We start from the raw sequence: 13,274 nt of genomic DNA, 5'->3' as shown, positions 1-13,274 counted from the left end.
TGAGGGTATTTAGTTGGTGAGGGCCACAGCACCACCTGGTGGATCTGAAAAGTTTCACCTTTACTCATCAGTGACACTGACTTTTTTTTGCTTTTCGGCACATGGCATTCATGATTCATCTCATAGCACACAGTGTATGGGTGTAATGAGGGGGCAGACAGAGAAAATGATGGAAACATGTGATCTAAAGTGCACATTTTCAGGAAAAACAGGAGGCATATGATGAGGATATACAGTGTAGGTTTATAGGTGAGGAGCGAATACAGGTACGTTCATTGTGTGCATGATTGCAACAGCTTGCAATCTTAAAAAACAAAAAAAAAAGATTCTGGACAAATTGTGCATGTGCATGACTGAAAATAAGTCCCAACTATCCTGATAACGTAGTATGTATTACTCCAATCTAGTGGGGTGACATCTAACATCTTTGCAATTTCCTATGTGCAACTATTTACACAGAAACTAATGAATGGTAAACAGCTCAGGGACCATCTTTCGCAGCACCGCCACCCCCTTTCGGTTCAAAGTGTTCAATTCTCAGCTGACACCACAATTGAGTCAGTTAATCTTGATAATTTCCTCCGATGATGCGCTTTGATGGCAAAGAAAATTCACTTTACTGAAATGATCAAAGGGAGAGTGAACCAGGCCCGACCTCGAAGACATGAATCCTGAGGACAATCTCTGTGTGAGTCCTGTACTCAGTGGTGACATGATGGCAGCTGCCTCACAGAGAGAGATGAGATTAACTGACTCAGTAGATTTCTTCCTGGGATTTGAGGTTCAGACTGAGAGCCAGAAGCAGACTTGTACAGCTTGGAGGTTGGGGTGAAACTAAACTGACTCTTGCGTGTGCTCTTTTGTTGCCCTCTAAAGGTATTTGAATCTGGCACATCTTTCTGTCTATTGTCTTGCAAATGTTGTTAATGTACTGCATGCATTGCTTCTCTAAACCTGAAAGTCTAATGTCAGATAATTCATAAAGTATAGATCTTCTCTTTCATGGACTACTTCCAAATCTCCAGAACCTCACCACAGTGCCAGCATGCCAGTGCTTAAAAAAAAAAAAGAAGAAGAAAGAAAGCACCTAAGCGACATATAATTAACTCCGATGCCTCATCACCTACTTAAAAGTGGCTCTTCTACAGAGCAGAGATAAGAAATTAAGGTGGACGTAGCGCAGCCTCTTGTGTAATTAATGATTCAGGATGCTTGGCTCGCTATCTCCACTAACTGCGCGGATAAATCTAACTGTGGACTTCCCAGGCCCAGATAACAATATATTTATGGGGCCGTAAAGAGAGAAGAAGCCTCTCCTTAGTGGTGGGTCTCGGCTCTGGCCGGCTGTCGTAAAGCACGGCCACTTCTTCTCTATAAGGCAGAGACAGGGAATGGCAGGGAGGCGAAGGTGACTGGAATAAGGAGGCGGGGAACACAGCTATTATATTAAATAGAGAGTATGTACCTTTGACACCCCATTATATTAAACAGAAACTAGGTCATCTTTCTATCCCACAAGATTTTCAAGGGGGGTCAGCAGAAGATGGGAGCAGCATCTAGAAATTCATCTTCAAACAAACAACCACAATGTTTCATGGTTATGACTGATGTCATGATTCATTTCCAAGACTGTTCAATCTATAATGTGGCCTCCTGCTTCATCCCTTCCCGCAGTTATGCAGGAGTAAATCAACACCTCCTAATGACATCCACCATTTCTATCCATTATTTGAATAATATGGATCGTTTTGACTGTAGTTGCAATTTGGGCTGTGACTAAAGATTATTTTCTCAAGTAATCATAGTTTGGTCTATACATCAGAAAATGTCAAAAAAAAAAATAAAAGCGTAGTCACTATAACAATTTATCACCTGAACACTTTATTACCTAAAGATCCTCAGTTCCCTTCTCTTTTTAAATAAACAGAACTTGCATCAAGCTCTATTTACCTCTGCCTCTGAAGTCAATATGGTGGCAGTCCAAGTCACATTATTTTCTAGTGAAGCCTAACTACCAAGAATGTAAATAATGCTACAGCATAATTACTAGCTATTAAAGACAATAGTAAATGAATATGGTAGACAAGCCCACGATGACATAACCATGTCAACAAGTGCTTGAGCAACACCTCGATGGCAGCTCAGCGTCAACTGAGTTGGCCATGCTTGGCCATTTTGCCGCTTTGCCGCTCACAGTGTGAACACAGCATGCAACAACAGCTACATGAATGTTAAAATATGGTTTGTCTTAAGCTACTGGGTTCATAAAACTTCATCACAGCTAAAGTAAAACTTCAGATCAGTAGTTCAGATGCAGTTTCGACGTTGGGATTCATCAGCCTCGAGTTGAAACACTGGGTTTAATATCTTCTTAAAAATAAGGAAACTGTGTCTCTCACATTTTCAAATGGGCTCATTTACAGCACTTACAGGGATCGGTGGTCCAGTCACCAGAAGAGTCTATATTGTTATGAACCCCTTCAATCTGACTCTGTGCATGTTACTATGAATAAGATTCTAAATACTTTATCAATCTGTACCAGTAATCACATGCTGTAAGTTATATACTGTATGTGTGTGTGAAGGAGCTTATTTATGCACTCAAACGCAGACTGATGTCATTAATGACCTTACATCCTTGTGCTAAGAAACTCAGCTCTATTCAAAAAGGGCTAGTGGCCAGTTTATCCTATTGGCTTGAATGGAGGGCCGTAAAAAGGCTGTACACGGGCGTCACTGCAGTTGTTATAGGCGTGGGAACTCTTGTATTCCTTCACCTCATCTGCTGCTGTTCGTGCAGAATAAAGGCATAAGCAAATCTAATAAAATCCAAACTTGTTTTTTTTCTCAGTCAGTGATGTGTACATGTGCAGATCAGACAATGACAAGAAAACATAAAAAAGATAAAAGATCCTACCCATGAGTTGAGAGTTAAAGGATGAGTGGGGAAGGAGAGAGGAGAGTGGATCCTAAAGAAGAGGGAGTGGGTGAAAAATGAGACGGGGGGAGATAATGTAAAGTGTAAATAAAGTGTATGCGTGTTTCCCCAGAGCATGGAAGCGTTCCTCCTCTGGGTCCTGTAGCTTTATCCCACTAACAGCCATGTCTAATACCCACAGCCTGGCTGTTTTGTCTGCTGCTCCAAGGTATCAGCCACAGGTCAGAAGGTAACACTCTGTTTACACGATCATTTCCTAAAGCACTCATGGTGACCCGCTGGTGTGAAAGTTGACTTTTTTCTTGGCCTTTGTGGGGGGGGGGGACGAAGAATTGCAACATTAGCTACAGCTACTGGGCGTGAAAGGGGCCTGTGGGTGGGGGGTCCTAAGCTTGGGGGGCCCCCCTCGCTGACCCTCACCCTCGGCGGGGGCCCCATTAGCCTCGTCATCACAGTTCATTCAGGCAAACTGTAACAGTGTCAGTGACATTCTCCCACAAAGACGCACTCCTTTACACAGTCTATAAACATGCTTCTCCTGGCCAATTCATCGCGCAGTGACACCCCTGAAAGAGGCTCTTCACAAGGGCCGTTCTCACTGAGGTTTGGGCTGGGGCCTTCGTCAGGCCTTCCAAGGGGCCACACAAAGACAGGGGTCAGACGCTAATTTATAACATCACCCTAGACTCTGCTCCCAGGCTCCTTAAACCAGCAGCACAAAGCAGCCACAGCACATTCTCCCTTTCGGATTCTACTTTTCTTTCACACACAAACGTGTAGTAGAACTAACATGTAAAAAAAAAACCCTCCATCTGTCCGCAGGACCCTGAAGGTGATCACACAGCAAAGACACTGACAGGACTTCAGTCTGACCAATAACCACAACAACACGGATGATACCTGCCTGCTTATAAATCTTTCTCCTTCACACCAGCCTAATTTCCTCACTGACTCCATGCCAGATTACATACTGTGATTGACAGCTAAACTGAGCCATAATAGACAGTCTATATGGGATTATGAGGGTGCAACGGGGGGCCATGTCATGATTATATTGACAAGATGACTTACCATAAGTTGGCCGTTCAGATTCGACTTTGCACACAATAGCTGGGCTGAGCGCAGTCATCCATTGTAAGTAAATGTTGAGAATTTGGGAGAATGTTAACATTGTGAAGAATGTGCTGGGTGACGTCTTTCTGAATAGGCCAGGGGTGGCCCCTGACAGGACCTTTGACACTGCAGGACAGCCTTCCCCTCGTCCCCCTGTTAGCACCCTAGCCCCTCAGCAACGCCCACCCCACCAAGAACACCGTGCAGGGAAGATGGGGTGCTGAGGGGGAGCACGGATGTCGCTGCGGTCACACAAAGGTTAACGTATAAGTCAACCCAAGCCAACAGCACTGTCAATACAAACTCAAGATGGGGAAGACACCTTTGAGGAAAGGTGGAGCCAGTTCATGAGATAATGTGAGGAGCAGACAAGCAGACTTTCTGTAAATGGCTCTAAAAAGCCCATCATGTCTAGAACTGAACATCAGATGACCTGTACTATTATTACCAAGACAATAACTGCTCTGGTGCCCAAGTTACCCCAAAAGCCTGATTTGTCTTTTGCCTCACTGTTTGTCAAATGGTTTTTGGTGATTTTATTAATTGACCACGACATCAACTGAGCTGGATTACTACACGATGCTGTGGGCTGGATGTCAATATCTAGTTGTGCAGTAACACCTTTATTAATCTACAGTAGATTGTGCGAACATGGTTTTCCTAAATAAGGGACATACACCAAGGTGAAATATCACAATGAAATGTGTCTTGTCAAATTGCCACGAGCCGACATACAGAACACTTGGGGTCAGGTAGTCCTTCAGTATAGGAGTAACAGTTAGCTGCTGTCTATATTACGTGATGGGAGCAGCAAACAGCAAATTTGAACTTGGGCCTACAAACAACTTACATTTGGCTAAGGGCTATATGTAGAGACTAAGACTGTCAGCCAATCAATACCAAAAGTCTGTACTCTCGGGAAACACTGCTCGATTGCTTTGATTGTTAGTCATACTGGTGCTATACTGCTTAATTTGGTTTTATACTGTTCAACTTAAAAAGTAGACTTTTGCTACAACTCCAGAAACTATGCTGGCGTTGTAGCAACACTAATACAAACAGTGAGTATAATAAGGAAGGGCAGCGCACCTGCATAAACATTTACCATTAGTCTCATCTACAGTAAATGTAATGTCCTGCATAGGCAACATTAGATTACCATGAAACATTCACATGTCATGAGTAGGTTTACTTGTCAAACTAACACAGGAATTACATGTAAATTCTGTATATCAGAGTGAAGACAGACCAGTTGAGAAGCTGCACTGGAGAAATCTCTGAATGCTTAGCTATAAAAAGTAGAAAATGGAGGGAGGGCAACATTTAAAGTTCTTTTCAGGTGCTGGAGAGAGATTTCTCAATGTCTGTGTACCCCCCCCCCCCCCATCTCAGAGTGACTGCAGGAGCATAGTGTGTGTGTGTGTATGTGTGAGAGTGTGAGTGAGTGAGAGAGAGAGAGAAATAAACAGGTTCACTATGAGCAGAGACACTGGGGAAGATTAACCTCTGCTCCTGCAGGCCTCCCAGGGTGAGAAGGCAGTTCAGAGTCACACACACACATAGACACACACACACACACACACACACACACACACACACACAGAGCAGCAAAACAATAAGTGTCTGCGTTTGATTTGAAGCTGACACATAAGTTATGGACATGAAAGTTGGGGAAGTACTCTAGATTTGCAATAGCAAGGGCTGGGTTGGGGGTTACGTTTAGGCTTAGGTTTAAGGGTTTGGGGTTAGTGGTGCACAATGACAAACACAACACACAATGAAAAAAAGTCACAAATCTATGGTTACCATCTAGACATGGCCAGAAATACAAGCACTGGGCATAATATAGACACACAGACACACACAACCAAACCACTCTCTTAAATAAATTCATTCGGCTTTATGGAAGATCTCCCTGTGATTATCCAGTCCTCCCTCTTGCAGCTCAACATGTCTATTGGCTGGAAACTAGCCGGCCTTTCTCTGCTCTTTCAGCCTGTTGTTCTGGGAAAAGCCTAAAGGGAAACATTTAGATTGGAGGGCTCTTTGAGACACTCTGACAGTTGACTGATGACCGTCCATAAAATGACAAAGCATCGCTGTGTGGTGGCCAGTGCGGCCCACTGCCTCCCCATGGGAAACTAATTGCTTTGAATTGTTAACGGCAACATTATTTTTCTGCCAATCATGGCTTTTCAATGCCACGAAAATGAGCATGAAACAAGTCTTTTCAGCGAACAAAACAGTTAAATGTCCCCAATGTTGATCAAATTAACTTCAGCACTGTGACAATGGACTATATTTGTGTGAAAGTAATGGCAAGCCACAAAGGACACCATTATGCCAGGATTTCACAGTTGTAATGTAAAACTGTTCTCCCCTGAACCAGACCAGGCTCTCTGAATGGGGGTTGGAAAAAAGAAACAAACTCCAATACACAAAGGGATTTTTTTCAAGGAAGAGGAAAAAAAACCTGTTGATTTTATCTCATGCTATCATTTCACAGGCTCAATTAGCAGCCATGTTTTCCATCCTCTAGAGCGACCAGGGCTTTCAGCAGCACTTTCATTCCATCGGCTGATTTGTGCAGAAAAAACAAATAAAGCAGATTTTGACTGCATACACATTTCTAACATATTGTCCTGTTACAGCAGTGATTGACAGATGCCTTAACATTATTCCTCAAATATAATTAAATGTCAAATCATATTTGACATAATTAAATGTCAAATATAGTGTAAATGTAAATGACAATGAAGTGAGTCTACAAACACTGAGTAAATTTGCTTTTACATTGTGTGCATATGAAAAGAACCACTATAAACCTTGATCTAATCATTAAAAACAATGATTCTCCACATCAAGGCGTAGCTGAGTCAACAAGGTAAATAATGCTCGATAAAGCCCTGAGCACATATGTGCATTTTCAAAGGACAGGAAAACAAGCAGGGGATGCATTTCAAGCAGAGCTTACTGTGCTCTCATGGAAGTGGCCCACACATCAGTGCAGGCCATAGAGCAGTGCTTTTTTGATGTGACTCAATAGTGAGTCTGGCTGGCTAAACGCTGTTCCTTCTCAGCATTGTTCCCCTGAGGCCTTGAAGCACTTTGGAGATAAACACCGTTTAGGAGTTAAAAGGGCCACAGAGGAAAAGGCTTATCAGATGTCTTCTCAATGGGCCGTAAGCTGCATTATGACGCCTGGGCCTCAGATAAGGTGGAGGCTGCAGTTTGATGCCCAGCAGCAGAACTCTGTCCCCAGCAGTGCTGTGTGATCAGACTCCTGAGCCGGCTGCCCCATGGAACTCAGCTGGTGGTGTGTTCAGCTCTCCCCCTCCTCTCCCATCCCGCAATGAGAGATTAGAACTCAGAGAGGGAGAGAGGAGAGGGAAGAGGGAAGGAGGGGGAGTTTGGCTTTAGATATTCCCCCTGTCCCTTTTCCTGCTCTGCTTTCTGGGGGTAGGAGTCAGTGTTAGGACAATGGTCAAAAAGATGGTTCCCAACCAGCCGCTGAATGGAAACACTGTTGGTGGTAGCGCTTCATTCAAAGCCCGGCCCGGGCACATTGTCCTCCCAGATCGGCAGAGGAGAATGGAGTTTGCTGGTGGCTGCCAAAAGGTTAGCAGCCTCTGTGAAAGAACCAACCCATTATTCACTGCCCTTTACAGAGCCCAAGCACCCTTTGTGCTCCTCCTCCCTTCCTTCTGCACCGCCAGCTTTTTCTCACTCCGGTGCTCCGGATCTGCGCCCAACGGTTTCCCCCAAAGTGAGCGACTGAGGCGCAATGCCACCACTATCTCACTCCTGTATCCCTAGCAGGGAATACTCTGGTTGCCGGAACATACAACGACCTCCCCACCAACACCTTGCCTCACAAACACTCACCCCTCATCCTTTCCCCAGTCAAAAAAGGACCTTTAAATGATATGGCCCAGAAGTAACAACGGGGTTACCATTCACAACACAAGGGGATTTAGAAAGAGGGAGCGTGGAAACTGCCACTCAGCCAACACAATTTCTATTCAATCCCCTCAGCCACCCAACTAAACCTCAGAGACTCTTTAGGTGTATTTACAAGGGGACCAAATAAATCAAGTGGAAAAAAACATGATGAAAGCAGAGGAAATACAATGAAAGCACTTACATGTAAGCAACAACAGAGGTCCTTTTAAAAACATCATTATGCCAGTAAATCCAGGTAAATTACAGAGTAATATAAATTCTGATAGTTGCCATATTCTTAAGACACTCCAACTTCCCTGTCCATCAAGGCGGACCATTGTTTCATCAAATCAAGAATCAAGTACAGGTAACACATGACCTTGTACAGAATTCTTTCGAAAGTGCCTCATAATTCATGCACATCAGAAAGCCTGGTGATAATGTATGCCGCTCATATATGCATGTAGTTATTCAAAGTGGAGGCGGCAGGGAGCCACGTCGTGCATTCTGATGCCATTTGAATGGGAGGTCACCTGCTGCGAGGCTGTTACTAGGCTTTTATTCTGTGTTAGCATGGCCAGGTGGGGAGCAGGGGTTGCACCGTGCACTCTCTCATTCTGCTTCGCTGCAAATGGATATCACATAAATCACACTAGCTTGGCCTATGAATGGAGAGCCTGGCCTGTTTGTACAGAGGCTCGCTTTACTCAGCACAGGAGGAAGAAATCTTAACCATTACTATTAGAGCCTGGCCCGTATAATCAAAAATGCTAAATTTATTCGACGGGTTAATCTTCTTAAGAGTATGAATGTCATGGCAGTCTGCCTATTAAATTATAATACGTCGAAGAGTCAGGGGGGTCACTAAAAACTTTATGGTTCATCCTCAACAGACACTGAATATCTAAGGCAAATGAAACCAAAATAAGGGCAATGCTTTTTGATATTTACTGTACAAGGTTGACAAATAGATCTTGGGGCTCGGTTCATGGAGTGTCCAAAATGGAAAGCATGCCTTCTAGGGAGCATGAATGGGCTCAGTGGGAGCATGAAAGCGCTCATGGCGATCAAATTAGAATTCATCCTTTGGGGACCAATATTATCCACTCTAGATTTCATGTCATCCCTATTTTGAGACATTTCTTTTGTTCAAGGTGAAATTTGACCTGATGATGGGCCTAGACGAAAGGTCACATTCATGGCGAACTAATAAACACTAGCATCGTTTTGCCAGCCCGTAGAGGGACAAAAACAAAGACGAATGTAGGATTAAACCACAAAAAAAAACTCAGAAAGTGCTATAAAGTGAGGAGGAGTTAGTGAGAAGGACAGAAAAAGAACAGATAAAAGAGAGTTGAGAGTGCACAGACCGTGTAGTGAGTAAGACCCCCTACTTTTACAGACAGATGTAATCCCACTGGTCTAAGACTGAATCCCACTGAAATCTTTTCTGCTGTACCTCTCCTGCTCAGTCCCACTCTAAGCCTCCATTACAATATCAATACAGGTTTTACCATGCCAGACAAGACTGGGAATTGTGAAAAGTATCTGCTACATTTTTATACACAACAAATTCCCACACTTACACATTGTAAATTGTCTTCTTATATTTAGATTTTTCTATCCACATCAACAATACTTCAACAACAGCTGTTAGCACTGGCTCCTTTACAGTCGAGATGGCAGCGAAGAAAGCAGAAACAGGGATTTTATTCGTCTCATATCAAGTGCAACTATAGCTGATCAGAAGCACTCCCTGGTGGTATAAAACAGTCAATAAAATATGTTTCTCAAAATGTTTGAATGGTCCCAGTAGCATGGGAGATTAGCTGCGGACAGAGATACACGCATGGAAGGTAAAACAAAAAGCTGCATAGCTGAGACATCTTTTTCTTAATTACATTTGAAAGTATTCTTCTCAATTAAGAAAGGGCATGCTATATAAAGAATGAGTGCAATGAACACTAAACTGTGAGGAGGTCTGATGTGTAGTCAGGCGTGTTGTCCAGTGTGTGCAGTACCTGTCTAAAACGTAGCCCAGCGCCTTCTGCCTGGTCCCAGAGTAGACAGAGGGGCTTTTCTCCCAGGCAACCAAGTTGGAAGCATCGTGGAAAAGGTGGATGTTGACCAGATCAAAGGCACTGGGATGAAAGAACACAGTCTAAGTGACCTTCAACCAGAACATTTGCTGATTTCTAAATAAATTACTGCTTTTTCAACCACATGAAGACTTCATCTTCTAACGCAGTAATTACAGGCAGCTTCAGCTTTGATAAACGCTCACGGTATGAATTTTTAATGAGCGTTTGGATTCAAAGTCCTGCACACAAAAATGATATTGGACATTGCTTTACAGTGGTGGACTGTAATGTAACTGTGAATGTAATAAGACCGAATCCCCAGAGAGAGAGAGAGAGAGAGAGAGAGAGAGAGAGAGAGAGATTTGTGAATTGAGGCATTAGATGAGCTTGTGAATGACTAAGGAAGTATCTTTTGGCATTACCAACTGTGTACACATTATCTAATTTTTCCCAGTGGTAAAAAAGGGAGATCAAATAAATGCCACTATCAGTAACATTAACACTACAGCACATACAAGTGCAGCTGTTAACGGCGCACAAACACTAATCTGCTCTCTTTCAGTTTGCGCTGTCATGGAGGAGCAAGATAGCTCAATGTACAGTGATGAACACCTCCCTGCTGATCCTATCAGTCTGGGCTGTTTTGTTAGCAGGGTGACCCAGAGGAATTGGTCTCATCTCAAGGGGTTTATTCTGCAGTGATATCCTGAACAAATGAATACATGCATGGCTTTGGCTCTCTCTGTCTATCCCATCTCTGATCTGATCTCCCTATTCTTCACCAGCCTCTCTTTCCCTGCCGCTCTTGTCAAACGTCATGCCCCTATTAAATGCTTACCGTTTCAGCTCTTTAGTTCTCATGTCATCCTTCTATTAGATTACCATCCCCGTCTTCCCCCCCTCCGCCTCAGCCTCCCCTAGCACCCCCCTCCACCTCCACCCACCCACCCCATCCCCTGCTCTGAACACTTGAAGCCAGCGTTTGTATTCATCCTGTACAGGCTTCAATTGCATGTAATGTTTTTTGTCATCTGTCATATGCAACTGCTTGACTAACGTGATTACGTCTAATCAAATCCCTGCTTGCTTCTGTGGCACACTGTCCAGAGAAGATTCAGCTATATAACTCACTCTCTCTGTCTGTACTGTCTATGATAGCCACACCGTGCACAGCTTGTGGGTGAAGCCAGACATGACTGACAGGGTTAGAGCTTTATCTCTGATCACAATGGCACAGTTGTGATGATTTAGGGTTGAGCAGAGAAGAGGTGGGATGTGTCATTGTATGGACTTATTAATGAAACTCACCAGTCAGCCAGGGCCCATCGAGTTCTGATGAATCCCTTCCTGGACCACTTGCACTGCAGAACAGAGAGACTCAATTTAGCATGACAATGGTTGAGTTTGACATTCGTGAGGATTCACCAGTCATCGCAAGGCAAATGAGCGCTCTGATAATGTGTCACAATCAAGGTACGAGGTTCATTTATTTCTTATTGTTCAGTCTACAACACAGAGCTGCACAATGGAAAGTTTCATTATGCAACACAAAAAAAGTAACTCTGTCCATCATGTGAGAGCACGACTTCTGTTTCACATGTTCAACACAATCATGAACTATAAAAGTGAATTTCCATCCAATCAATGAAAAAGGTTGTTGCTGGATAAACACAGACCAGCATTAATGTGGAGCAGAAGTAATGAATAATCTATTAACAAACAATAGATTAGGAGTGGTGGAAAGTAACTAAGTACATTTACTGAAGTACTGTACTAAAGTACACTTTTGAAGTACTTTATATTCATATTATCCCTTCACTACGGTTCGGAGAGGAGGGGTTATTGCGTACATTACTTCACTACATTTACAGTATCTGACAGCTACAGTCTGATTTTTTTGTCACACACAAAACATGATGCATTGTTATAGATTAAATTAGTCAACAGTGTATGACATAAAGAAATAGCATGACAGTGACGAGCCACAATTATACACAAATCCATCAATAATATTCCTCCAGTAATATATTATAATATTATTAATAACATTCAAACATTCTGCATAATGAGCACTTTCTCGTTCAATACTTTATCTATATTTTGCTTGTCTAAATGTACTTTTCATAGCTCATCAAGTGTTTAAATCATTTTTCAGTGAAAAAGCAAACCACCTTTTCCTTCTTCAGACACTTCAGAGGTCAGTTTGAAACGTGCCTGATACATTTTGCAGAGAAATGCTACATGAACGGCTTCAGCACAGAGCGCACAGCTCGAACAGGTGAAAGTTAGGCATACAAGTTAGCATACAGCTGCGTGTGATATCTCTGCAGACATCTAGTATGCAGCTGTTTGATCAGATCCCACCAGCCTCGAGTTAATTATCCAATCACAAGTCCAAAGATCTTTCTCAAACAGCACATGATTCACCATGAAGCTGCTTATTAAATGAGAGACAAATTGATGTTGCGAGTGTTCTCATTCTGAATAGCTAAGGAAGTCTCTTACCCTCAGCCTCTCTCTTTTTCTGCCCATCTCTCTCTGATACTCCTAATGGGGAGTTAACTGCAGTGATGAATAAACTAATTATGGGCCAGGTCACATAATTACAAATTGACTAATTTTATTTAAAAAACTCAGATGCAAATTAAAAGGCTAAGAGGTATTTGATTGCGCCTCACATCCTTCAATCTGCATTAGTACAAGATTAACTGTATCAAATTGAATTACATTAGCATACTTGAATTAATCCATACTGCCTCGGCAGGATGTATGGGCCCAATTATAACTCGCTGTCCCAATATTGTGACTTTGAAAGGAGCAAATGGAATTAGATGTGAGTGTCACACTGCAGCATAACACATTGACCTTACACTTAAGAAAATATGTTGTAAACAAACCGATCTGGAATATATCGTAAGGACAAACAAAAGCAATGAAGATGAATAACGAAGCTCAATACATGTACGCCAAATGTACATGTGCATTCAATTACGCATGAACTATGCTGCATAGAAACCCCATTAACGTCCTGGACTGTATGCATTTGCTGATGTAAAGTTGAGGAAAGAAAGTCTTAGAGTGGGGAGGATGAGGACGGATGAGATGAAGAGTGAGCGTTTGGGGAGGGGTTTGAGGGGGGGCTGGACGTGCTCAGTGCCCATACACGCTCTGACTGCAGCCAGAGACGTTTAATCTCGATT

General features: G+C 42.9%; 1 protein-coding gene across 3 annotated transcripts in view; it reads right to left on the bottom strand.

Moving 5' to 3' along the window:
- The window catches only part of LOC139211133 (inositol polyphosphate-5-phosphatase A), a 129,124-nt gene that overhangs the window by 40,174 nt on the left and 75,676 nt on the right, over positions 1–13,274 (bottom strand). For all 3 annotated transcript variants that reach the window (XM_070841402.1, XM_070841403.1, XM_070841404.1), the window contains exons 7-8: positions 11,383–11,435; positions 10,015–10,134 (exon numbers count right to left, since the gene is read on the bottom strand). In XM_070841402.1, the coding sequence (XP_070697503.1) occupies positions 10,015–10,134; positions 11,383–11,435 (173 nt within the window). The remainder of the gene's footprint in view (positions 1–10,014; positions 10,135–11,382; positions 11,436–13,274) is intronic.

Source organism: Pempheris klunzingeri, chromosome 12 (assembly GCF_042242105.1).
Source record: "Pempheris klunzingeri isolate RE-2024b chromosome 12, fPemKlu1.hap1, whole genome shotgun sequence".
Lineage (NCBI taxonomy): Eukaryota > Metazoa > Chordata > Actinopteri > Acropomatiformes > Pempheridae > Pempheris > Pempheris klunzingeri.
The sequence above is the reverse complement of the archived record's forward strand: the minus strand, read 5'-3'. Positions and strand labels throughout refer to the sequence as shown.